Source organism: Panthera pardus, unplaced genomic scaffold (genome assembly GCF_024362965.1).
Source record: "Panthera pardus isolate Hobbes unplaced genomic scaffold, ASM2436296v1 HiC_scaffold_12, whole genome shotgun sequence".
Classification (NCBI taxonomy): Eukaryota; Metazoa; Chordata; class Mammalia; order Carnivora; family Felidae; genus Panthera; species Panthera pardus.
In genome coordinates, this window is record NW_026526677.1 from 5,109,173 (window position 1) to 5,136,076 (window position 26,904).

Genomic DNA, 26,904 nt, shown 5'->3' on the forward strand with positions numbered 1-26,904 from the left:
GCCCCGCGTCGGGCTCTGCGCTGGCCGTGCGGGAGCCTGCTTGGGATTCTCTGTCTCCCCCTCTCTCTCCCCCTCTCCCAGTCGCGGGCTCTCTCTCCCTCGGAACAGATAATAATAACATAACAACGAGGGGAAAGGGCTCCTTATCTCGGCGGGGAGGCTCCTTTCAGACCACACGGCCCTCCAGCCAAGACTCGGCTCCCGAGGACCCGCTCGCTCCCCTCGCTGAACCGGACAAGACTGGCATGCAGAGCTGGCCTGGGTCCCTTCTCCCAGTTACTGTAGCAAAACCTGGTCGAAGGAGGACGCGGGACCCACTGGCTCGAGTCCGGGAGCCGGAGCCGGCGCAGCCAGGCGGCGTCCGCGTGGGCCCGACCTCTCTGTAGTGCCCGCGAGCCTGCGGGTGCCGGCGCGAGCCAGGCAGGCGGGGCGGGCGCTCGGGCCTGGGGTCCGCTCTCGGCTTTCGTCTCTGAAACGGGTCCCTTCCCCTGCCCAGCGGCCAGCCGGCGTGCAGCACTCTGCCCGGGGCCCTGGCGTGATTTCTGTTCCTCGAATGCCAGCCCTGTCACTGGCGTGCGCCCCGCTGTGCTGGCCGCAGGGCCAAGTGGAGTTCTGCACCCTCGGGGGTGTGGCAAGCGTGGCCCTGGCCTGCGAGGGAGGGTGACTCGGCCTCCGGCTTCTCCCTCACCGGTGTCGTGGGGGTGCGGGCACAGCTTGCACCCGCTAGGGGTGAGGCCCGGCGCGGGGGTTGGGGGGGGCGAGCGGATTTTGACTCTCAGGGCGGGTGGACGGGCAGGATTGGGAAGGGGGTTCCCACCAGGGCCGCCCCCGCCCCCTCTTACCGTCTGTGCCTCCCAGGGATGTAAGTGAACGTTCATGGAAACAGCTGGAAAGTTTCCAGCCTGGAGGACGGCAGACGGCCCCTGGCCTCGGGCCAACGGTCTTTAAAAGGCGAGTGACCGTTACCATGACCGTTACCAGGTCCTCGTCAGATTTGTGAGTCTTTCTGCTGAGTTCAGTACATCCTGACTTCCGCCTCTTGGGGGCAACCCGCCCCGCTGGGTCTGCTCACACACCAGAAGGCTGGCGGGCAACGCGCACACGGGCGCCCGGTCTGAGACCCTGAGCGGCACCATCCGGAGGGACGGCAGTGAGGTGACGTTTCTTTAACGTTTGTAGTAGTGCCGGGGGTGGGGAGGCGGGGGTGACAGGCCTCCGCGTGTGTGTGTGACGGGTGTCACTAAAGCCCCGGGAGCCGGCGAGGTGACCCAGGGGAGGTGGGCAGACCACCCCCGGGCCCTCCTCCTGACCCGGGAGAGAGCGGGCACTTCCCGGAGTAGCCGGACTGCGGGGGGGAGACGGGAGTCTGGCTGTGAGGGAGGGAAGGGTGGCAGCTGGCATGGGGGCTGGCGAGGAGGCGATTCTCCTCATTAACGAAGGCCACGTGGTGAGGCGAGAAGCTTCCGGAGGGGACGGGCTCCCAAAGGGGAAGGGGTAAAGTTATTCAGAGTCTGGTCTTCGTGCGGGTCCGTCTTCCTTGGTGACAAGTGGAGGGGGGGGGGGAAGCAGCTCCGGCACGAGGTTTTCCATTTTGTCCGCAAACAGGAGGCGAGGTCACCTGGGAACGAGGAGGAGGTGAGAGTCCCCAAAGCTTAAGGAGCGCGAAGGAGAGTCGATATCGAGAAAGGAAAAGCGGGCTGACTAGAAACCTGATAAAATTCGTTCTGGAAATCTTCACCAGTCACCTTCTAGGTGCCAGTCGATGTCCCAGGTACCCACCGGAACCAAGGCCAATGGCAGCACTTCTCAGCCCGGGTGCGAGGCTCTCAGCCAGGTGGGGGTCGCAGAAGGCAGAAGGATAGGGCTCGGGTGGGCAGGAGAGAGTGTGAGGGAACAGGAGATGTGTCCACGGCCTGAGTGGACCCCTGGCCTGGAGGTGCTCCTGTGGTCAGAGAACAGTCCAGCAGGAGTCAGACAAGCACGTAGAGAGGACAGGAGGTTGAGGTCAGAATTGACTCTCAGAACTTGGGAAGGTTTGCATTGAAATGATGACGGGGTCCCCCCCCCAGAAAACGGGGCGCCTGGGCGGCTCAGTCGGTTGAGCGTCCGACTTCAGCTCGGGTCATGATCTCGCGGTCCGTGAGTTCGAGGCCCGCGTCGGGCTCTGTGCTGACGGCTCGGAGCCTGGAGCCTGCTTCCGATTCTGCATCCCCCTCTCCCTGCCCCTCCCCTGCTCGCACTCTGTCTGTCTCTCAAAAATAAATATTTTTTAAAAAGGAAAATGTAATTGATGACAAGGTCCCTGATGGCACCTGGGGGTGGAAAGTGGCCTGGTTCTGGGAGAACAAGATTCTGGACAGACCTGAGGTCATCCAAGATGGCAGCAGACGGCCTTCACTGTGAGTGCTAGCACCAAGCAACAGCCCCAGACAGAAACAGCCCGTAGGGGACAAACACGGGCAGATACCCTACTCGGGGGTGGGGGCGCCTCGCTGAGTCTCGCGGTGAGGTGAGTAAATGCTCCGAGATTGTGTTTCAGCCCCAGATCCAGCTCCCGAGGTCCTGGCTGTACTGGGAGCCACGCCTGGAGAGAGTCACGGAGCCGAGGGTCACGGGGGCCAGCCTCGGTCACAAGGCCCCGCCTTCACCAGGTTAATTCTAGAAAGCTCTGTCTCCTAAAAAGTCCCGTGGATGACACATAGCAGTCACTGCTTTGCACCCTCCCTTCCATGCAGCGACGTGGGGCCAGGAGAACTTTGTCCAAAGGTTATCATGCAGATAAGCCCGGTGACCTCACCCCATTAGTCAAATAGACTCCGGGGGCTTGCAAGGGATACGAGGTGCCCCATGTGTTTGCTGGGCCCGGATGGGTGTGGACCCGTCTTTATCCGGAGAGTCCAGCACGAGGTTGCCTTAAGACAGCAAAGAAGAAATCCGAGGTTTCCTCCAGCTTGGCGAGCTGCTGGCTCTCTCTCAACAGTGACTTTCCACAAACGCGACCCAGGCACACAGGAGGAACCGCATGTGCCCGGGAGGCTACCTGTGTCATCTCGTAAGACAGAAGTGGGGATCCTCAGGCACTTGTTTGCTCAGGGGACACACTTTGGAAGCTACAGTCACACGGAGGGGGACGTTCACGCGGTCTTGCGTAGTTAACCTCCCGGAGCGGATACGTGCTCTGATTTCCTTGCACCTGCTGGTTGGGCCGCTGTTAGCTTCTCCCCCGGACGCCGGCAGGTCGGAGACGGTCCCTCCCAGGGTCACTCTCCTGCAAAGCAAATAGAAGGACGCTTATTTCCTCCTCTTGCCAGTCAAACCACATTTTTCTCCTGGGGGTAAGCGGGGGAGCGGAGGATGGCCTGACCAGCCTCCAGGCGGCCCGGAGCCGCCCCGGGAAATGCTCAGCCCGGATCACGGCTGGCAGAGGGCTGACGGTCTTGCTGCTGTCCCCCAGCTACGTGAGCGTGGACGAAACACTGGTCAAATGGGGGGTAACCCTGCCGCTAACTTTGGGGCTGCCGAGGGGTAAGAGAGAGTGCCGTGAGCCCTCCCCTGGGGCCCGGTCCCCAAGTCAAGTTAGTGCCGCCTGGTGGGCCTCCTCTTGGCCTCTGACCTTTGCCCTCCCCAGTTAACATCCGCCCAAACAGCCTTAGTCACAAGCATCTCCATTCCAGCCTGGAAACTCTGGGCCACCGGAACTGGTCTCCGCGGCCGCGATCCCAGCTCTGTCTCCCTCCGGCCGATGCCTCTGTGGGCCAAGCCGGGCCTCCCTGCCCCATCCCCATCCCTCTTCTGGGTTTACCTGCTCCCTGGACAACCTTCTCAACTTCAGCCAAGAGGTGCAGGGCCCTCAAAAGGCCCAGGGGCTGCAGGAGCGACTCCGCCCAGCTATTGCCCGCACAAATACACAAATACACAAATAGCACCAAGTGTGATAGATGTGCCGAGAAGCACAGAGGAGGTGAGATTAAGAAGGATCCAGAGGAGCCGCTTCCTAAGCCCCAGGGGCAGACAGGCAGCAGAGCGTTGGCGTCCTGGAGACAGGGAAGGACAGGATGTTCTCCGGGAAGGATGGTGAGAAGTTCGGCACGGCCAGTCCAGAAGGTTTTAAGGGGCGGGTGGGGGGCGGGGGGGCCGCCTGAGGAGCCGGGGCGGGAAAGACAGGGAGACAGGGAGTCACCCGGGTTAGGACCAAGGGCTCCCGTCAGGCCACCTCCTGACTTGACTTCCCGTCTGTAAAACGGCCTTGATCGTCACGCCAGCCTCACTGAGGATCGAGTCAAGCAGGAAGAGGATGCCTGGGTGCCGGTGTGGCACACGGCGGGTGGTCAGCAACTACTGGTCGAAGCCACGGGAGCAGAAACGAGGAAAGCCGGGGGGGGGGGGGGCGGGGACGCCGGTGCAAGGTGTTGGGGAGCGTGCCTGCTGCCTAGGATTCGTCCAATGGATCTAGAACATCCACGGCCATCGGATCACAGCCACCGCCTTCGAGAGGCCCCCTTCGCTCGTACCAAAGGCGTCTCCTTCAGTCCTTTGCCCTGAACCTGCCACGTTCACCAGTTCCGTTCTCAGGTGCGGCTGGACGTAATGCACGCACGACACTCATCCGTTCTCCCGTCTTGGCTAAAAAAGAGCAGATAAAGCATCTACCTGACCGTGTTACAGTGTTCATTTTTAAAGTAGAGTTTTCTGCATGTGCTTTTAGTCCAAGAAAAGCGCAGATGGAAGCAGTATTTTTTGTCTGTGCAGAAGATTCTGAAGTTCATTTTAAGAGTGTAATATTGGGGCGCCTGGGGGGCTCAGTCGGTGGGGCGTCCGACTTCGGCTCAGGGCACGATCCCGCGGTCCGTGAGTTCGAGCCCCGCGTCGGGCTCTGGGCTGATGGCTTGGAGCCTGCTTCCGATTCTGCGTCTCCTTCTCTCTCTGCCCCTCCCCCGTTCATGCTCTGTCTCTCTCTGTCTCAAAAATAATAAATAAACGTTAAAAGAAAATTTTAAGAGTGTAATATTGCTTAATCTTAAGACTGGGGCAGTTTTGCTGGAAGAGCTCTCTTTTAAAGTTTTTTTTTTAAGTTTATTTTACTTATTGAGAAAGAGAGAGAGAACACAGGAGGGCAGAGAGAGAATCCCAAGCAGGCTCCACACTGTGGAGCGAAATAACTTCAGTTTTTTTGATTTCAGTAATCTCTACACCCCGCGTGGAGCTCGAATTCACGACCCCGTTTGTGATCAAGAGTTGCGTGCTTCTGCAACTGAGCCAGCCAAATGTCCCATGGGAAAAAAACTCTTTTTTTGACGTTTATTTATTTTTGAGAGAGAGAGAGAGAGAGAGAGAGAGAGAGACGGAGCACGAGCGGGGGAGGGGTAGAGAGAGAGGGAGACACAGAATCCGAAGCAGGCTCCAGGCTCTGAGCTGTCGGCACAGAGCCCGACGCGGGGCTCGAACCCGTGAACCTGAGCCGAGGTCGGAGCTTAACTGACTGAGCCACCCGGGCGCCCCCACTCATGGCAAAATTTTTAACAGACGCCTCAGCGATAGTCGCTTTGAATTGCTTGTGATTTCAAAAAAAAAAAAAAAAAAAGTCGGCCTGGCTGCTGTTGACACGGGCTAACACGTGTTTGTTTAGCTGTGGAATCACTCACCCGAGAGTTCAATGTTCAGCTTGCCCCAGCCCCTGGAGCCGCAGCAGGGAGCAGGGCTGGTGAGACCCTTGCGAGGAGGCCACGGCCTGTCTGCCCTTTGCCCCCCAGTGACACGAGTCCGTTCTGGCCCTGCAGAGGGCCAGGCGAAGACCCCGAGCGTCTCTCTTGGATCTTTGGGGACACTGAAGGCTGGCGGGCTGGGATCCTCACTGCCATTCCTGGGAGGGAGGACGAGCCTGAGGCTCAGAGTGGGGTAATATCTATCACCAGGGGCACAGAGTGCCCGGGACTCCGCCACACTGGGCTAGTCCCCGGGGCCCCTGGCGGGCCCTGGTAGCACAGGGTGGGGTGGGGGGGGGGGGTGTGTGTGAGGCTGGTCACGAGCCTGGCGCTCGCTTGGGGTAGGAGGCCTTTGCTGGTCCCTCCTCCTGGACCCTCTCTCTGCCCCACCCTTACCTGAGCAGCCACTTCTCCACCCGGCTGATGTCACCTCCTGAATCCTCTCAGATGCCCCGCTCTCAGCCTGATCTGTCTGCTCAGCCCTGATCCCTCTAGCCCCGGGGGTCCCCCCAGGCCGACGGGGAAGGGGCTTCCTCCCTGGAGACAGAGACCCTGGAATCACTCCAGCCTCTCGCGTCCCCTTCGGTCACGGGGCCGGGTTCGGGTCGCCCAGAAAAGCCAAAGCCTCAGGTCGCCACCGGCCACGGGGGCCCCTGGGCCGGCCTCTCCTCCTCCCAGTAAAGTGGGGCCCAGGAGGCCATGCTGGGCAAGACGGCTGTGCCCTGCGTGGGCCCCCAGGACCGCTGCATCCTGCCCGGTGGCTCCCAGCGGAGAAAGGGCCAGAAGTGGGGAGCAGGAAACTTGCTCCATGTTGGGCCCGGGGACGTGGCCCAAGGTCGGAGATGGGGAGGGCTGATGGCCACGGGGGACGTGGGTACAGGCACCTGCTGCCGCCACAGCCTTCACGCCAGGGGAGCGCGGTGGACCAGCCAAGAGGGGAACGCGCTGTCCTCTGACCGGCCCTCCGGCCCCCCGTGAGCCCAGACGCTGCCGCTTCTGGGCGTTTCCCCGCAGCCCCAAAGATCGGGCCCATCTGTGCAGCCAGGAAATACAGAGAGGGAGACGGGCCCTGAGAAGGGCCCCGGGGTGTGTGCTGGCTGGGCAGGGGCAGGGCGGGCGCGACGCTACCTGTCCCCTCTAGGCTGACCGCCTTCCCTGCAGGCGAGAGGGGAAGGTATGTTCTGACAGGGACCGAGGCTGGGGGCATGAGAGATAACAGGGCGCCTCGAGAAGGAACGAGAGGGGGTGAGGTCGCAGGGTGCCCGGTTGGAGATGAGGGGCCGTGGGAGCAGTCCCACCCGCACCCGCCAGCCTACCCACCCAGGTAAGGCTTGGGTCCAGTGCCACCCAATCCTGAAGCTGCTCCCTCCGCCGCCCAGTGCCCCGTGGGTAGTGGGCGCAGTGAGGATGCGGTGGGACGGCCAGGCTGGCATCGGGCCCTCAGGCAGACAGGAGGCAGAGCTGGGCTGCCCTGGGGAGGAGCCAGGGTGTGAGCAAGTCTCCGTGCCAGGCAGCCTTCCGGGCACTGGGTCAGACAAACAGACGGCAGAGGCGTGGCAGCGTGTTACTGGCCCCGTGGCTTTCAGAGGCCTCCGTGCCAGCGGGGTTGAGAGGGTCAAGATGGGTCGAACTTGAACTTGGACTCCGGCCATCGGGAGCCGCAAAGGATTGGACACTCTCCCTCCCCAGCTTTGGCCACCCATGGACCGAGGCGTGGGCTCCCCGGGGCTGTCTGCAGGGCCTTCCTGCAATCCCTTCCTTCCTTCCTTCCTTCATTCGTGGGATGTTTGCTGAACAGCCGCTCTGTGCCAAGATCTACCCTGGGCACACCCCGGCCACCAGGGAATCCCCGCCTTCCTGCCCTCAGTTTGTCCACCCTCTGAGAGGGAGACACACACACTTCAGCTGGAGCTCTGATGAGGGCAGCCCAGGGGACACAGGGCAGGCCTCCTGAGCGGGTGATGGGCACAGCAGGGAAGGCTTCTCGGAGGCAGCGTCCGTGGAGCGTGGTTTCGGGTGTGGAGGTGGGGAAGGGCCTTGTCTACCCCGAGGCCAAGGCCTCACCCGCACTTCCGTGGCACCGCCCCTCATCAGCAGCCGGGGGGGGCCCCCCGAGACGGAGGCCAGCACTCCGTCTGTGGGGAGCGGGGACACCCAATACTCCCCTTCCCCAAAGAACACTCCATCCTCCATCACTTCCTGGACCTGTTCCTGCAGGCCATTCCTACTGCCTCCTCCTGGGCCCAAGCAGACGGAGAAGAGAGTCCAGTCGCTGCCAGCAGGGCTGGGGCCGGCAACAGGCTCGGGCCCCCGGGCCCCCGGTTGTGGTCATCGCCTGCATCTACATCCTGGACACCGACCCCCTTCTTCGGAAAAGGTCACCTCCCGGTTCTCAGTCCCCGTGGCTCAGGGTAGACCCGCCTCCCAGCCACCTCAGCCTGAGCCCAGGGCTGGCCAGCCAGAGTGTGTGCCCCTGGCCCCCGGGGCACGGCCACCGGTCTAGGAATGGATCCGTGGCCAAGCTGAGTCAATGAAATGCAACTTTGGGACTTTAGCTGGGACCCGGAGGCAAGAGGAACGCTCTCTCCCCTGGAGTTGCAACATCGGTGGGACGTCCACATTCTTGCCACCAGGAGGGAGACCGTGGAGGGAGGAGGGAGGCCTGGAACAGCACTGGCAAGTCCGGACACCTCAGCCCGCGGCTTGGTCACATCCTCCGGGCCGTCAGCACCATCCGCGGTGCTGGGTGAGCCCGGCCCGGTGACGGATTGGGAGCCCGGAGGTCAGGCCAGAGGCCAGCCTGGCCCCTGACTTGCTCCGTGACCCAGGCCACGCACTGCCCTTCTCTGAGATTCTGTCGACAGTAGGCTTTGGCCCCTGCCTTGTAAAAAGCACACAGACTAGCAGGGCCCCGGGTGAGACAAGGTGACAGGCCTGGGCCACGGCCGTCCTCGGCCCCAGTTGACAGCCTCAGGAGAGAGGCGAGGCGGACTGGCGGCCCTCCTCCCTTCATCCTGCTGCACCGTCCTTGGGACACAGAGCTACTCCAGGCTTGCTGGGTACTGTAAGCCCTGAGGCACAGCTAAAGAAACAGGAGTCACTGGGGCGCCTGGGCGACGCAGTCGGTTAAGCGTCCAACTTCGGCTCGGGACATGATCTCACGGTTCGTGGGTTCGAGCCCCGCATCGGGCTCTGTGCGGACAGCTCGGAGCCTGGAGCCTGCTTCCGATTCTGTGTCTCCCTCTCTCTCTACCTCTCCCCTGCTTGCTCTCTCCGTCTGCCTGTCTGTCTCTCTCTCTCTCTCAAAAATCAACAGCAACAAATCTTCAAGGAATAAAAAAAGAAACAGGAGTCGGGGAGGAGGGGGGCTCACACTCCTGGGTTTGGACACACGCCCCGCCACCTTCTGGCTGTGTGGTCTGTGGCAAATGGCACCACTTCTTCAGGCCTCGCTTTTCCCATCTGTTAAGTGGGAAGGATGATAAATAATCGTAACAGCCGACTGTCTGTTGTCACCTCAAGTGTAGGCACTGGGGCTCGGATCCTCTGCGCGTGATCTCGCTTTCTCTCCCACACGACTGTGCGTAGACCTCACTCTGTTTTCTAAACAAGGACCCAGAGGAAGAGGAGACCCAGACCCACAGAACTGGCTTAAAAACCCCAGTTTTTCTGTTCAAAAGCCAGAGACCCCAACTACGTCCTTTAAGATCTTTCTAACGGGGCCGTCTCAAGCCAGGCTCGGCCAGGAACACAGAGAGGGATCGAACCCAGGCACGTGGGGGCTTTGCCCCTGGAAGAGCCGGGAGAGCCAAGGGCAGGCATGTCCGCTGACCCAGGGTGCTTGGAAATCAGGAAACGCAGGAATTGCGGGACCCCGCGCCACCAGGGGGTGAGCCGCGGGAAGACACCCCCCCCGCCCCCCACCCCCCCCAGAAATCACTGGCCAAGTGTCACATCTGGGAAAGCCTACGCCACCACCATTGTTTCCCTGTGGCCTCCCAGACCTCGAGCAAATGCCTGTGATCAGCAGAAACTACCCGGAGCCCTGATGCAGGGGATTCTGGGGAATGTAGTTCTTGGGGTCGGCGTGTCCCCTTTTGTCTACCTTCCTGCGCTCCACGTTAACGTCCGTGAGATTCCTTCGTAGCGTGGCGTGTGCTCCTTGTCACCGTGGTGGTACTCGGTTGTGATATACCACAAACCGTCTGTACATTCTGCTTCTCCGGGGCATCTGACTTCTTTCCTCTTTGGGGCCTAGTACGAGAGGTGCTGCGGGGCGTCGTTCACGCGTGTCTGTCGGTGGACGTAAGCGCTCATTTCTATCAAGTTCGGACCTGTATCCAGGAGTGCGATTCCCTGGTCCTTAAGTACAAAACTATTCAAAAGTCATAGACTCAGAGAGATTGGAAAGATATTAAGCAAACCCCCACTGGCCACGTTGACCTTTGCCTGGTAGGATTTTTTTTTTTTCGTTTAGTATTTCCCACGTTTTCTGCAGTAAACACCTATTCCTTTTTGTGATCAAGAAGAAATCCATTTTAATTTTTTCTTAAAGCTTACTTATTTATTGAGAGAGAGAGAGAGAGAGACAGAGACAGAGAGGGAGCACACACGCAAGCAGAGAAGGGGTGGAGAGAAAGAGAGAGAGAGAATGAATCCCAAGCAAGCTTGGGGCTCTCAGCGCTGAACCCTATGTGGGGCTGGAACTCATGAACCGCGAGATCATGACCTGAGCCAAAATCACAAGTCGGACACTTAACCGACTGAGCCACCCAGGCGCCCTGAAAAAAATCCATTTGAAATTAAAAGAGAGGGGGCTCCTGGGTGGCTCAGTCGGTTAAGCGTCTGACTTTGGCTCAGGTCATGATCTTGCAGTTCGTGAGTTCGAGCCCCGCATCAGGCTCTGGGCTGACAGCTCACAGCCTGGAGCCTACTTCAGGTTGTGTCTCCCTCTCTCTCTGCTTGTCCCCTGCTCGTGCTCTCTCTCTCTCTCTTTCTCTCTGTCTCTCTCTCTCAAAAAAAAAAAAGCATTAAAATTTTTTTAATTAAGAAAAAAAGCTTTGTCCTTTGTAGGATTGGAATTTCTTCCCTTGGGGAAGGGAAGCAATGGAGAGGTGAGCAGAGACAAGGGTAGGGAGGAGGAAGGGGTGGCTGCGTCCCCTCCCAACAAAGCAGGAGGCCGGGGAAGAATCAGGTGCCAGCTGGAGAAAAAAGAGGGGAGGAGGTTGGCCAGAGACCATCAATTCTGGGCAAAACCCTCACCTGGCTTGCTAGAAGAAAGTGTTGTGGTTACCAGGGTCCCCCAAGGGCAGAAACAATGGTCCCCAAGCTGATGCAGCAGCCGCTGGGGGGAAGCAATCCGTTGGCAGCTTCTGAGACCGGCCAGGGCTTTCAGAACATGGGGATCAGAGTTCAGTCCTGGGGATGCGGCTTGAGCTCCCCAGAAGAAGAAAAGATGGGAGGGGCCAAGGAAGTACAACAGAAGCAAACTGCCCCCCCCCAACCTCCTGATCCTAAGAGGTGTGAGCGAAGGGCTCAGAGGGACACCCCAAGGTGAGAAAAGGTGGTCAGTAAAAGGGGGAGAATCTCATCACCCACAGCACTGAAGAAGGAAATTGGGGAGAAGGTACTGGAGGAAGAAAACAGGGTACTGTGTGTTTTGTCTAGGTGTTTATTTCTATGAAAAGCTTTAATAGATATGCGAATGGCCAGTGAGCACACAGAAAGTTGCTCAACATCACTAATCCTTAGGGAGATAGCATTTCACACCCTTTGGAAGCTTATTATAAAAAATGGAACAGAGAACAGTAAGTGTTGGGCAGCCACCGTGGAAAAATCAGAATTTTATTCCTTTTTAAGATTGAAAAGGAGGGGCGCCTGGGTGGCTCAGCGGTTGAGCCACCGACTTCGGCTCAGGTCATGATCTCATGGTTCATGAGTTCGAGCCCCACGTTTGGCCCTGTGCTCACAGCTCAGAGCCTGGAGCCTGCTCCGGATTCTGTGTCTCCCTCTGTCTCTGCCCCTCCCCTCTCACACTCTGCCTCTGTCTCAAAAATAAATAAAACATTACAAAAAAAAAAAAAAAAAGTGCGGATTTGAACAGGTATTTGTGCACCAATATTCCTAACAGTTTGATTCACAATAGCTTGAAGAACTTACGTGAACAGTCCTGAGCTGTACCCTTAGAAGCATTTACGATGGTAAAGTGGGTCACCTGGGCTGAGAAAGACCAACCTCCCGGAACAGGCAGTAGGACAGAGTAAGGACCCCACTGGCTCAGGGCACCAACTGAAGGTAAAACCAGTTGAACCAGTTATAGGGTGTTCTTCAGGAACATTCAGCTTTCCGGTGGCAGTTGAGAAGGGCATTGGGTTCACCTGGCATGGGGGTTTGCCAGGTGGACATGGCAAAGGAAGGGGAAGCCAGGTGCCATGAGGACAGTCCCCCAAGGGCAGCAGCTGTGGACCGCGAAGCTCTGCGTCTGGGTCAAGCAAACTCCTCGCCCATGTTGCCGGCCAGGCCTCTCTTCGGCCCTGGGATCCAGATCCTTCCTTCCTGCGATGCTGTTGGCTTCCCCTTGAGGCCAGCTCCCTGGGTTCCCACGGAAGGGAAGAGTCCCGGGCAGGTGTACTAGGTGTTTAACCTTCATGGCCCTCGAGGGCCATGTTCGACTGTTGTTCCTGTCTTGGTTCGCTCACGTGGGCAGGGAGAATTCCGCGTGGTGATTCAGGGCCCCGGGGCGCCTTGGCGGTCGTGTCGCGGCCCCGGCTGCTTCTCTTGGATCCTTCGCTGCTGGTCGGAGACAAGGGGAATAGGAGGGCAGAGAGGCTCTCCCAGGAGAAGTGGCCTACTTAAGGAGTCACGTGGTCCTTGCCCGCCGCAGAGGGGCGGGGGACTGGGCAGTGTGTGCCCAAGATGCGCCTGGATGGCGGGCGTACTCGCGGTGCCTCTGTCGCGAGGGCCGGGCGTGTTCGGTGAGCGGCGGGATCCACCTGGGGATGGGGGGAGGCGAAGGCTGGAGGGCACACAGTGCCAAGGCCGCGAACGGAGGGTGGGAAGGAGTCGCACAATTGTAGCCAGGGAGGGTCCTGGTGGGGAGCTCTACACACAGAGCTGGAACTGGTGAAGCCCAAGTGGGAATGCTCCACGGGGCGCCTGGGTGGCTCAGTCGGTTAAGCGTCCGACTTCGGCTCAGGTCATGATCTCGCGGCTCGTGGGTTCGCGCCCTGCGTGGGGCGGTCAGCACCGAGCCTGGAGCCTGCTTCAGAGCCTGTCTCCCTCTCTCTCTGCCCCTCCCAGACAGGTGCACTCTCTCTCTCTCTCTCTCTCTCTCTAAATAAACCTTAAAAAAAGTTTTTAATTTTTTTTCTTTCTTTCTTTCTTTCTTTCTTTCTTTCTTTCTTTCTTTCTTTCTTTCTTTTCTTTCTTTCTTTCTTTCTTTCTTTCTTTCTTTCTTTCTGTGTTTATTTATTTATTTTGAGAGAGAGAGAGAGAGAGGCAGGGAGGGGCAGAGAGAGAAGAGGGAGAGAATTTGAGGCAGGCTCCTTGCTTGTCTGCACAGGGCCCGATGCGGGACTGGACCTCAACACACAGTGAGATCACGACCCGAGCAGAAACCAGGAGTCGGAAGCTTAACCGACCGAGCCACCCAGGCGCCCCCAGTTTCTTTCATTTTAGAGAGAGAGCACGCGCAGGCAGGGGAGAGGGGCAGAGAGAGGGAGGGAATCTTAAGCAGGCTCCAGGCTCAGTGCAGAGCTGGAGGCAGGGCTCGATGTCAGCAGAGTGAGATCATGACCAGAGCCAAAATCCATGGTCCAAAGTCCAGGGCTCCACCGACCCAACCACCCAGGTGGCCCTAAAAAAGTTTTTCTGCACATACAGTACTCTTCCTCCTCTCACACTCTGGCCGTGTGCCAGGTTCCGTCCTAAGCTCTTTGTAACTATTCGCTCATTCATTCCTTCTAACAACCACATGAGGCAGGGGCTCCCCCTCCTTCCCATTTTACAGGCAAGGAACAGAGAGGTGCAAAAGGAGCAATCACCCGATCAGCGCCAAACTGCCAATAGGGAATAGGGCGGACCTGGGATTAGAACTCAGGCCACGCTGGCGCCCCCACCTCGGGAATCTCCCAGTCCCTTCACTCGTTGAACACTCCCTGGGCACCCACCACGTGCAGGCGCTGAAGGAGGTCGAGGGGTCAGTGGGTGCAGGCGGCCGGGACCGGAGAGGGTCGGGGTCTCCGGCCCGAGCCCCGAGGCCGCTGCGCTTGGCGGGCGGGCTGCGCGGGTGCTCGGTGGGCCCCGGTCGGTCGCAGCCCGGAGTAGTCCCGCCCCCGGGGACCGGGCACCTTTGCCGGGTCACACGCTGGCGCCGCAGCCTGGGGGCGGTACCTTGTTCCTGCTCTAATTGCTGCGGCAGCCTCGACAAGCCAGTCGGAGGGCCAGCCGTTAGCGGCTGCCAGGCCAACGGTGGGGGGCGATTCGCGCCGGGTCGGGCGGGCGTGGGGGACTTGGGGGCGGCCCTACCGCGGAGGGACCCCAGGGGCCGGGGGACCACCCCGCTCTCTGCGCACCCCCCCCCCCCCCCCGCCCTGCCCCCCCGCAGGGCCCAGCACCCTCTCTGGAGGAGGGGGAGTGGCGCAGGAATGCCGTCGGGCCGGATTCCTCACCGCAAGGACAGCAGCTGGCCTCGGAATTTGGCCCCCGGCGGCGGGGCTGGGGGGAGAAGCGTCTGGCCACAGCCTCCCGGGACCCAGAAGATCTTCCAAAGTTGCCTTCCCCTTTCTCCTTCCTTCTCTCACTCTGCCCCGGTACGGGGCATGCCGAGAGGCTCTGGGACCGGACAAGGTCACACGGAGGGCCGCCAGTGGGGTTCCACCGACCTCTGAGCAGCTTCTTCAGGCCGGCTGGGGTTGGGGGCTGCCAGCTTCCTTGCTTCTAGGTCGGTGGGGACAGGGCTGGGGGCACTTGGGCTAGGGATGGGAGGCCCTCCCAGCAGGAAGAAGCCAGACCCTGGGCTGGGAGAATGGCAAGCGGGGTTGGCACAGCAGGGGCCATAGCACCCTGGGTCAGCACGGTCACTCACTCCCACCGGTGACCCTGGATCTCAGCTTACCCATCTGCACAGGGCATCCCTGGATCCTGCTGGTCGTTCTAAACAGAAAGGAGAGCCGTCCCAAAGCCACCTGGCACAAGTCCAGCCTCAGAGCCCAGGGCTGACCGAGGAGACGGGAGCCCAGTAGGCTGCAGAGTCTGAACCAAGGTTTCTGGACCTCTAACCCAGAAGCCTCCTCTCCGTGGTATGACTTTCATCATACGTAGGATCTCTTAAAAAATGCATTTATTGTGTTACAAAGTAATGCATGCAAGGCGCACACACACACACACACACACACACACACACACACACAAAACAAAAAACCACAGGGCAGGTTTGCACCAAATCTGGAAAGTGAGTTTGAAAGGTCTGCTCTAAAACCCAGGCTCTGGGGGCACCTGGGTGGCTCAGTCGGTTAAGTATCTGACTTCTGATTTCAGCTCAGGTGGTGATCTCATGGCTCATGGGATGGAGCCCATGTCGGGCTTGGCACTAAAAGTGTGGAGCCTGTTTGGGATGCTCTCTCTGCCCCTCCTCCACTCTATTTCTCTCTCTCTCAAAATAAATAAACTTAAGAAACCCCACCCCCACAGGCTCTGGGGACACAGCAGGTGCTCTGGGAGGGCCTTAGGGAATCACTTCCCATAGCTGGATGGCCACTGCCCAGGTTCTCCCACAGGGATCTCAGGAGGGCTTTACCAGCCCGTAGGACCTCAGATTTAGATTTCTGCTGTCGGCTCTAAATAAGGACAGCCAGATTCTCACAGAGACAGGTGGCCAGGCTTGAAAGACGTTCTTCACGCTATGGCCCTTCCCACGGTCACTTGTGAACAGTAAAATGATCTTGTACGGGAACCTTTGCATGTGGGATACAAGCACCGATTTGTTCAGCATAAGGCCCATATTGCCAGAGTTCCCGCGGGCTTTGCTCTCCTGGTGGCACCTGGGATGAGTTGCTACAGGTGCATCCTTCCTGACCACAGGTGATTATGGTCTCCTCCAGCCTCTGGGACTCCAGCTAACAACCAGTAGGAGACCACAGCTACCCTTTGCGGGGCCCTGACTCTGTGGCCAGGCCTTTCTCTGCCTGCATCAGTGACACTCCCCACCCCCACACCCCTGCAATAATGCTCTAGGGTAGGAACAATTATCTTCATCTGGCTTAGAGAGGTAGGTGACTTGTCCAAGGCCACACTGTGAGTGGAGGCACAAGACGCAAAGACAGGTTTTTACCCTTCATGCTATACTCAGGGTCCCTGCAAATGGAGGACGGCGGGAGGGAGGGCCTGTCCCATCCGCCAGACACGTGGGCATTCAAGTCACCTGCTTTCCTTAAGCCCTCTGGGACCTAAGCCCTGCCTGTGGCCTTCATTCACTGAGGCTGGGTGCATGGCAGGAGGCCACCAAGGAAGACCACACTCGCTCTCAGTGCTCAGAGGCCTCCAGGAAGCTGCCAGGCCTGCCCAGTCTCGAGCTAGCTGACAGAGCATCCTGGGGTGGGGTCCAACCCAGGTACTCCGTCAAGGGGCCCAGCTCTGTTACTCTGCTGGCGGGGGCTGAAACCCAATCGTGAGCATGTAGGATTTCAGCCTGTTGGCCTGTGAGTACTCACATCAATATTTTAAGGCTCAGAAATGAAGTAAGGGAGCCTGGTCCTGGCGGCTGCCTGGGAGGGGGTGGTGAGCACAGCCCAGCCGGCCCTCTAGGGAACCCCCACTGCGCCAAGCTTCTGCCGCTTCCTGGGCCAAAGGTGCTTTTGGTGCTGACAGCCAAGGCTCCCCTGTATTCAGAGGAAGTCCTGGTGGGTCCCCGGGTTCTGCCCTTCCTAGCTGCCTGCTGGAGATGGAAGTGTTAATTACACTCACTTCATTGCTAGTTCCGAAAGCTCAAAAATGCTGCATACAGGTAAAGGACACAGCATAGGGTCTGCTCCTATCAAGTGCTTGACGAACGGTCCCTCCATTTCCAGGGAGGCAGACTCAGAAAGCCCTTCCTTGGAATAGGCCTTGCGGGTGCACTTGGTGGCAGGGCGGTGGCCCGTGGGACCCTGGTCTGCCTAGTGGCCCTGGGGACCCCCCTGGCCAGTCCCTCAGGCCAGAGGAATCAGTCTGCGGGAATGCCTGGGACTGGACAGGGACCTCCCGATCTACCATAACCCCGAATCCCTATTGCTCCTAAGGCCGACCACCCACACCCTCTTTGTCTGCTCTCGGAATTCAGCATCAATCAGAGCTTTTGGAAAGTTTCTTCCTTTTTTTTTTTTAAGATTTTATTTTGGGGGCACCTGGTGGCTCCGTTGGTTGAGCGTCCGACTCTTGATTTCAGCTCAGGTCATGAACTCACGGTTCGTGAGATCAAGCCCCACGTCGGGCTCTGGGCGGATAGCACGGAGCCTGCTTGGGGTCCTCCCTCTCCCTCGCCCTCTGCCTCTCCCCGGCTCTTGCTCTCTCTCTCAAAATAAACAAACATCAAAAATAAATAAATAAATAAACTACAGTGTAGTGGAAACATAACTTTGATATATGGCACCGGGAAACCAAAACATTCATTTGAGTCACTTCACTGTGATACTTGCTTTATGGCGGTGGTCTGGAACCGGACTTGTCATGTCTCTGAGGCATGCCTGTGATCCCCATTTTACAGCCGCGGAAACTGAGGCTCAGTCCCAAGTCATACAGCTACTAAGTGAGGAGCCAGAACTTCATCCAGGCAGAAATATTTGACTGTCTACAATCAGGGCCTGCTGGTCAAGATCTCTCCTGGAAGTCCCATGTGGGGAGGAGACTGACAATACACAATAAACCAATGGGGATGAGGGGAGAGGCACAGTGTGGCAGCGGGGGGGGGGGGGGGGGGGACAGTGTTGCTATTTTTTTTTTTAGTTATTTTTTTTAACGTTTATTTATTTTTGAGACAGAGAGAGACAGAGCATGAACGGGGGAGGGTCAGAGAGAGGGAGACACAGAATCTGAAACAGGCTCCAGGCTCCGAGCTGTCAGCACAGAGCCCGATGCAGGGCTCGAACCCACGGACCGCGAGATCATGACCTGAGCCGAAGTCGGCCGCTTAACGACTGAGCCACCCAGGCGCCCCAAGTGTTGCTATTCTTTATTGGACCGGGAGCCAGGCGTAGCGGGTTGCCAGGTCAAGGGTCATGAGCAGATTTATCACTCTGGGTTTCTCCCTGTGGATCGTGATGGGTCTGGCACTTTTCTTGAGTGCCTACTGCACGCCAGACCCCGTCTTCACTATGCATCCTCACAGGTGACTCTGGAAAGTGGACCGCCTGGAAAATGCCTTCTCAACCCTCTAAAGCCTTGCTCAAGAGGCAAGGCTGGGGAGGCTTCCCCTACTTCTACGGCAGAATTAGTCTTTTTTCATTGTAAAACCTCTTATTTTAGCGTTACTCTAGGCCAAGCTTCCTCAGTCTCCCTCTGATAGTCTTGCCCCAGCCCTGAGGGTGGGCCCTGAGTGGCCAAACGAAGGATGAGCTAATGAGAGCTACATTCAGGACTTTAGCTTGCCTGCAGGGGAGGGAAGTTTTATATCCTCTTGGAAGTAATGCTCTTTCTTCACACAAAGGAGCGGGGACACCTGCCCTTGCCTCTCATCTTAGCCGAGGGACCTCAGCTGAAACACACAGACCCTGCAGGACTCAGTCTCCACATCTATAAACGGAAGCAATAATAGACAAAACTTTTCCAACACCTTTAATAAGGCATCGTTTTCCTCCCACAGGGAACGGCAGTTCCATAAAGGCGCCTGTGGGTTCTAATAGCTCAAACCAGCAGACGCCAGGGTTATTTCAAACAACAGAGACCCAACCCTTACTTCTAACGCCCTTTCCTCCCCGCCAGGTTTCTGGCATTCCTGAGATTACTAGGCGGGTGCCAGGGGACAGGGGGACAAAAGGTCTGTCACCTGGGTAGGCCACGGACACGGTCCCACCCCTGCAGTGGTATTTTTAGACAGAGTCCTTGGCTACTTTATCTAAATGGCCTGACTGAAGACCTTGAATTTTCAGCTTTTCAAACATCCAATGGGACTCCCACCCTGCTTCCTTTCTAAAACGCCCAGGCTACTCCCAGGTCCTCAGTTCAGGGCACAGGCCCACCTCTACAGCTGTCTTGTCAAAGGCCCCTTTTCATTATAATACTTTTGTTCAAAAAGTCCACTTTTCTTGGAGCAAGTTCAGCCAAGCACACACGATCTAAAAAGAGATGTTTGCTTCTGGCCGACTGTGAAATCCCACACAGAAGCCATTTTCTGTAATCCAGGCGCTTAATTTCCTAAGCAGCCTGGGAAACCTCTTGTCCCAGCTCACGTCCCGTAAAATAGGATCTGTAATTTTTATATTTATCTGTAACCCCCTACCAGAAAGGATTGGGGCCACGGGCTCAAACAGGAGTGAGGGACAGGGGCCGGGGTGGCCCATTGGAGAAGGGGCCCTCGTCCCCCTCCGCGGGCAAAGGTGCGTTAGTCACGGTCACGCGGCTGCCTCCTGCGCGGGGGCGGGCGGGGCGCGTCCACAAAGCCAGCAGCCCCGTGGCACTCACCTTTGGCCAGTGATCCGCGTGGCCGCGGCGGCCCCGCTGCGGGATGCCGCCCCGCCTGCCCCGAGCCTTCAGTGCCCGGCGTCCTCAGCACCAAGGACAGGGAAACTGAGGCTGCGGGAGGGACCCCCCCCCCCCCGGAGGGCGGGGTCACTTGTTCAGCCTTGAGCCAATCGCCTCTGCCCTGTTTTCGGACCCGGGGAAAATAATTCCTCCGGCTCTGGGTTGTTCGGCGCGCGGCCGCGCCTCGCAAGGAGCCGAGCCGGCGCTGGGAAATGTTATAAAAACACACCCACGGAGCAGCAGAGAGAGGTGCCTTGCCCCAAGGTCATGCAAAAAGAGAAGCCAGCCTGCAGGCACTAGCTTCCTGCCTGCACCCTGCCAGGCCCCGGCTTCAGATGTCCTGGGGTTCCCAGGGGCCCGAGCAAAGTTTCGGCTCCCAGAGCCAGGCCCGGGCTGCCCGAGGCTCGGGGGCCGGAGGCTCCCACCGGGCCCCCGCGCCGCTCTCCGGGCGCCCCCGCACCTCAGTTGCTGCTCTCCAACCCGGCGACCCCCCGGCTCCGGCTCGACGCCCCCGCCCCCCGCGCCGGCCCCGCCCCCCGCGCCGGCAGCGCCCGGGGCGGGGGGCGGTGCCGCAGCCAATAGGGAGGTGGCGTGGAGAGGGCGGTGGCGACTGTGAGTCCAATCAGCGGCGGCCGGCGGCCAATCAGCGGCGGGCTCGAGGGCGGGCTGTGACGCGGGCGGCGCTCCTCGTGCGGCGGCGGTATAGGAGCGCGCGCCGCGGCCAGCGGGGCCCGCCGAGCGTCCCAGCCGCCGCCGCCGCCGCCGCCGCCGCCGCCGGCCGCCGCCCGCTCGCTCGCTCGCTCGCTCCCTCCGCGCCGCCGCCCCGCGCCCGCCCGGCGCGCCCCCAACCGCCGCTCCCGCCCCCGGCCGGCCCGTCAGCGAGCCGGCGAGCGGCCTCCGCGCCCGGCCTCCGTGAGGGGGGCGCCCGGCCGGACCCTGAGCCTCGCTCTCTCGCGCTGCGGCCGTCCGCGCCTCCTCGGCCGCCTGCCCGGCATGAAGACCAAGTTCTGCAACGGGGGCGAGGCGGAGCCCTCGCCGCTCGGGCTGCTCCTGAGCTGCGGCGGCGGCAGCGCGGCCCCGGCGCCCGGCGTGGGGCAGCAGCGCGACGCCGCCAGCGACCTCGAGCCCAAGCAGCTGGGCGGCCCGCAGCCGCCGCTCGCGCTGCCGCCGCCGCCGCCGCCGCCGCTGCCGCTGCCGCCGCCGCCGCCGCCGCCGCCGCCGGCCGACGAGCAGCCCGAGCCTCGGACGCGGCGCAGGGCCTATCTGTGGTGCAAGGAGTTCCTGCCCGGCGCCTGGCGGGGCCTTCGCGAGGACCAGTTCCACATCAGTGTCATCAGGTCGGTGGCGGCGCCCCGCCGGGGTGGGCGCGCAGGGCGGACGCGGGGAGCCGCTGGCCGGGGCGGGGGGGGGGGGGGGCGGACCCCATGGGAAATCCAAGCCCCCCCCGCCCCTAGACCTTCCAGAAGACCGGCTGTTGAACGGATCCCGGTGCCAGGCGAAGACAGGTCTCCTCCGAGCAGAACAATACCGTTGAATCATCACCAAGCGCGGTTTGTGCCGAAGCTTCTTAAACCTTGCCGGGGGAGGCCCCCCCTTTGGGGGTCAGGGCCTCGAGTGAGGAGCGATGTTGTGACTGGCTTTAAAAGAAGACACTTGGTGCCTTTGCTGCTAGTTGCCCGCGTCCACGACCTGCTCCCCGCCCCCCGGGTTTCACTCGTTCGTGTCCTGGGGGGTAACATCTGCCCCTTCCCCGCTAACGCTGCTCAGCACCGGGGTGTATTCGTGGTCCGAGTTTAGGAGGTGTGGCTCCAGGAATGACGAGGAGCGAGGTGGAAAGGGCCTCCCCCTTTGCTTAAGCTAAAAATATTTGGCCATATACTTAAATGACCAAAAAAAACGTACGCGTGTGTTTGTTCAGACCGAAGAGGACAAGGGGCTGCCTTGATTTTCGTTGCCACTCTGGCCCCAGGAGATGACCGTTTAACGTTTAGCGTGGGACCTACTTAGACCTTTATTTGTTTGTTTGTTTGTTTTTGAGAGAGCGCAGGTGGGGGACGGACAGAGAGAGGGGGACAGGGGATCTGAAGCCGGCTCTGCACCCGACAGCAGTGAGCTGGACGCGGGGCTCGAACTCACCAACCTCGAGATGGTGCCCTGAGCCACCCAGGCGCCCCTAGACCTTCAAAAGCGCATTTCTTTCTCTGCCCGTTGTCTTTTCGCTGGTTGACTAGGCTGAGTGTAGTATCTAGAAACTGGCCGGCCGCCACTGATAATCCCCAACTCCAAGTTTAGTCACTTGATTCCTTTTCTGTGCCCAGTCTTGCAGCAGAGCTTCACTTCCTTGTTGTGCCTCTGGCCCCTCTCACGGATTTGCTTGCGAGCAGTAGGAGCCAAAGGTGGGAATCAAAGGAGCTTGCCCAGTGGAAGGTGTTTTATATTTTCATTTTACTTATTAAAAAAATTTTTTTTTAATGTTTATTTATTTTTGAGGGAGAGAGACAGACAGAGTGTGAGCAGGGAGGTGCAGAGAGAGAGAGGGAGACACAGAATCCGAAGCAGGACCCAGGCTCCCAGCTGTCAGCACAGAGCCCCACGCGGGGGCTCAAACTCACCAACCGTGAGAAGATCAGGACCTGAGCCGAAGTCGGACGCTCAACCGACTGAGCCCCCCAGGCGCCCCTTCCAATGACAGTTTTAAGCAAAAGACAACAGCCTAACGGACCAGTGACACTCCCTGAAAGGGCCCACAAGGGAATGTCGTAAGGCTGGATCCCGGGTGTCCGAACATCCTCACAGGCAACAGGCAAGAGCACTGGGGCAGGAGTGGGGTACCAGAGACCTAGTCTCTCAGACTCTGACATCAGCGAATAGCCACTGACCTCCAGCCCCTCTGGGTTTCCCGTTTATACAGACTGATGATTACATGGCCTGGGATGGTCTCTGTCACCCTTTTCTTTGAGAATTTTCAGGCCTACCTAAATGTGATGGTTTTGCAGACACTTTCATTAAAAGAACGAATAGGGGCACCCGGGCAGCTCAGTCGGTGAAGCGTCCGACTTCGGCTCAGGTCATGATCTCATGGTTTGTGAGTCTGAGCCCCGTGTTGGGCTCTGTGCTGACAGCTCAGAGCCTGGAGCCTGCTTCCGATTCTGTGTCCCCTCTCTCTCTGCTCATGTTCTATCTCTCTCCTTCAAAAATAAATAAACATTTAAAAAGAATTAGTAACTGTTACTGTAAGAGCATTGAAGATGTTTTCTTTTCTCCAGGAATTGGTACCCCGCAGAAGTAGTCTTGGAAGCTGTCCTTTTTGTTTAGAGGGCCTTTTAAAACTATGGTATACATTGCCTCTTAGTCCTGTTTTCTGCAACAGGATGTAATTATGGAATGGGTTTCATGAGAAAAGAGGTGATTTAGCACATGGGAAGTGGGTGATGCCTAGCCTTAAAAAGGGGCAAAAGAGGTGGGCTCCTGGGTGGTTCAGTGTGTTACACATCTGACTTTGGCTCAGGTCATGAGCTCTTGGTTCTTGAACTTGAGCCCTGTTTCAGGTGAGCTCTGCTTCTCCCTCCCTCCCTCCCTCCCTGCCTTCCTCCCTCTCCCCTCCCTCTCCCTCCCTCTCCCTCCCTCTCCCTCCCTCTCCCTTCCCCCTCTCCCCCTCCTCCTCTTCTTCCCCCTCCCCCACTCTCTTCCCCCTCCCCCACTCTCTCTTCCCTCCCCCACTCTCTCTTCCCTCCCCCACTCTCTCTTCCCTCCCCCACTCTCTCTTCCCTCCCCCTGCTCCTTGTGTGATTCTGTCTCTCTGTCCCTCGCTCACTTGTGCCCTCTCTCTCTCTCTCAAAAAAAGGTGGGGGGCAAAAGAGGCAGTTCAGAGTGAGGAAAGGGATTCCTCTGGGTCGAAATCCAGTGGCCCTCCACAGGCAGGTGGCACTTCCTGTGTCTCTGGCTATCGTGTTATTGACACTTCACAATCTTTCAGCTTTTTACTGAGTGCTGGTCTATCCGCAGGGGTTTATCAGACCTCGCCACTTCAACTCAGTCCGTCTAGTCTGTCCCACGTTTAACCCTTTTGCTCCTTCCCACCCTGGAATATGCTTTTGCTGCTTTCTGTCTTGGAGTTGTAACAGCAGCTGGCCAGAGCTGCAGGACCACTGCCACCTTTGCACTCCCCCAGAGGCCCCTCCTCTGCCCGCAGTGACAGCTGAGACCTGGTGAGCCGCTTTTGCCTTTTGCGTTCACACCTGCTGTCTCCTCTGTTTGCTGTTTCTGAAGCCAGGAGTCCAGGCCTGCGCCCTTGCTTAGACCCTGTACCAGGAGGCACCTGTGGATGTCCTTGCACTTTGGGTCCCCCCCACCCCCCATCCATTCTATATCTTGTTGCTCGGTATTTCTCAAATATTGTTATTCTTGTTTTAAAAAATTAAAAAAAATTTTTTAATGTTTATTATTTTTGAGAGAGACAGAGCACAAGTGGGGAGGGGCAGAGAGAGAGGGAGACACAGAATCCGAAGCAGGCTCCAGGCTCCGAGCTGTCAGCACAGAGCCCGACGCGGGGCTCGAACCCACGAACTGTGAGGTCATGACCCGAGCCAGAGTCAGAGGCTCAACTGATTGAGCCACCCAGGCGCCCCTGTTCCTTTAGCTTTAAAAGTTTACTGTGGCTTCCTGTAGCTGGAGATTAAAATCCAAACTTGTTGGCGTGCTTTCAGCCTGGGCCCCCAGCCTCCCTTTTTAGAGTGGTTCTTTCTTGTTGTTGTTGCTATTGTTTAAAAATCGCTCTCCCCCCTTGCCAGCAACAAGGAACAGGGAGCTAGTTACACTGGACCCTGCGTTTCCTGAATGAGCTTTGTGTTTTCAGTCTCCAGGCCTTTCTTTGCGCCTCTACTCTGCTTGGCAGCCTGGTGTCTGCTTCTAAACTTCCTCCTTCGAGGCCTGGCTTAGGGAGAAACAGAATTAATTTCTTCCCTGTTTGTTTGTCTTCCATAGCACTTCATATACATACACACCTTCAAGGCAACAGCACTTACCACATCTGTGTGTTTATTCTTTGACTCCCACGTTAGATTGAATTAATTCCTAGAGGGCATTTCCTGTTCATCCTTGTGTCTCCAGCAGTGGAATAGTGCCTGACTCGTGGTAGGCACTGGATTTTAGCTTAAATTGGCCTCTTCACTATCCTTTTAATGTGATTGATGGCAGGGGTCTCTGTAATCAGACTGTTGTTTGCCTGAGTCCTTTAGCAGTGGTATAGGGAAAGATAAGAATTACCATAACATAGGGGTGCCTGGGTGGCTCAGGCAGTTAAGCGTCCGACTTCAGCTCAGGTCATGATCCCACGGATCGTGGGTTCGAGCCCCAAGTTGGGCTCAGTGCTGACAGCTCAGACCCTGGATCCCGCTTCAGATTCTGTGTCTTGCTCTCAGCACCTCCCTGCTCGCACTCTGTCTCTCTCTCTTTCAAAGATAAATAAATGTTTAAAAAAAATTACCATAACATAGAAATTGTCATTGATAGACTGACCGCTCAAAAATTTTGTCCATGCCCAACTGTCACAGCTGAACACTAACTTTTGTCCAGGCCCATCAAATCAAGTGTTTGTTATTATCACTCTCGTTGCTGATTGATAAAAGTCACAGTCAGTTGTGAAATGAAATTACAGATCTCTGCAAGATTTCCTGAAGTTTGCTGGAAGAAACGCTTGAGGGCTGTTAAAGTTTCACACATACCTGTTGACACAATATATCCCACAGACCCACTAACAGTTGAAATTGATGGGGAGGATGATACCATGAGCCCTTCACAATAGAATCATTTAAACATCAAAAAACAGAGAGAAGCCCTTGAAAAGACTGGCCAAGTCCGTAGATGTATTTGCAGAATGATGCAATAAAAGTCAAACAGGGAGTGAATTACGGTTTATGGTGTGTCATCATTAACTTTTTGGTGAAATTATGCCAAAATTCCCTACCTAATTTCCTTTTTATGTGCACGGTTGCATTATAACTTATGTTATAAATAACTTTTAGTTTCATTTTCCAAGATGTTTCATTTACATTTTGTTTTTACTGTTTACTGTGAAAATTTGGTCCCTTAAGGGGTCTTACTTTTTAAAAAATGAATAAACATGGAGCATAGGACTGGCTTAGTGGAGCATGTGACTCTTGATCTTGGGGTGGTCGTGAGCTCGAACCCCACACTGGGCATAGAGCTTACTTAGAAAAAATAAACTTAATTTGTTTTAGAACGGTTTTAGTTCACAGCCAAACTGAGCAGAAAGTACCCGAGAGTTCCCATATACCCCAGTCCCCCCACCCCACCAAAACCCCCATCACTGTTGACATCGCCCCCCGCCCCACACACCAGAGTGGTACGTTTGTTAAAATCCGTGAACCTACATCAACACATCACCGTCACTCAAAGTCCATGATTTACTTTACGCTAAGGTTCACTTCCAGTGTTGTGCATTCTGTGGGTTTGGAGAAATGGATGAGGACGCATTTCCACCGTCGTAGCAACCTGCACAGTAGCTTCTGTGCCCTGAAGGTCCTCTGTCCTCTGCCTGTTTATTTACCCCTCTCTCCTCCCAACCCCTTTTCTCAGATGTCGAATGATGGGAAGCACGAAGTATGTAGCCTTTCGATTGGCTTCTTTCACTTAACAGCCTGCATTTAAAAGTCTCCTTCGTGGCTTGATAGTGTGGGTCGTTGTAGTACTGAACACTGTTTCATCCGGATGGACTACGGTCTGTCCGTTTACCTACTGCGGGACACCTTGGTTGCCTCTAAGTTTCAGCAGTTAGGAAGAAAGCTGCTGTAAATATCCATGTGCAGCTTTCTGTGCGGACATCAGCTTTCTCCTCTTTTGAGTAAACATGAAGGGGTGCGGTTGCTAGCTCGTGGGGTAAGAGCATGTTCGTTTTGTTAAGATACTGCTGGTCTGGGGCGCCCGGGTGGCTCAGTCGGTTAAGCGTCTGACTTCAGCTCAGGTCGTGATCTCACAGCTTGTGAGTTCGAGCCCGCGTCGGGCTGTGTGCTGACAGCTCAGAGCCTGGGGGCCTGTTTCGGATTCTGTGTCTCCCCCTCTCTCTGCCCTTCCCCTGTTCATGCTCTGTCTCTCTCTGTCTCAAAAATAAATAAAAACATTAAAAAAAAAAAAAAAAGATACTGCTGGTCTGATCTCCAGGGCTGCTGCTTCCGTCGTGTCCCGCCAGCTGTGAGCGAGAGCTCCTGTCGCTCCGCACCCCTTGCCCGCATTCGGGGTCAGTGGTCTAGATTTGGGCCACTCTGATAGGTGTGAGCTGGTGTCTTGTGGTTTTAATTTGCAATTCCCTAAGGACATGTGATGTATATGCTTTCTTGTCCTCTGCCTGTCTTCTCTGGTGAGGCATGTGTTTAGGGTTTTTGCCCATTTTTTAAGTTGAGCTGTTTATCTCCTTATTGTCGTGATCAAAGGGTTCTTTGTATCTTTTGGCCGATAGTCATGTGTGTGTCTT

The 26,904-nt window shown here is 57.4% G+C and overlaps 1 protein-coding gene and 1 long non-coding RNA gene across 13 annotated transcripts in view; one reads left to right on the forward strand and one right to left on the reverse strand.

Annotated features, from left to right (window-relative positions):
- Window positions 1-10,707: 10,707 nt before the first annotated feature.
- LOC109246998 (uncharacterized) lies at window positions 10,708-14,211 on the reverse strand. The gene is made up of 2 exons (XR_008421077.1): window positions 13,745-14,211; window positions 10,708-12,694 (listed from the first exon to the last, which is right to left on the reverse strand). It is a non-coding gene; the product is annotated as an uncharacterized LOC109246998 (long non-coding RNA).
- A 5,987-nt stretch (window positions 14,212-20,198) lies between these two features.
- The window catches only part of CHKA (choline kinase alpha), a 61,393-nt gene continuing 54,687 nt past the window's right edge, over window positions 20,199-26,904 (forward strand). For 2 of the 12 annotated variants that reach the window (XM_053899379.1, XM_053899381.1), the window contains exon 1: window positions 20,201-20,752. In XM_053899379.1, the coding sequence (XP_053755354.1) occupies window positions 20,409-20,752 (344 nt within the window). In that variant the 5' untranslated portion in view covers window positions 20,201-20,408. Of the gene's footprint in view, window positions 20,753-26,904 lie in introns of all 12 variants that reach the window. The other 10 variants (XM_053899373.1, XM_053899383.1, XM_053899374.1 and 7 more) reach the window with 7 other exon arrangements.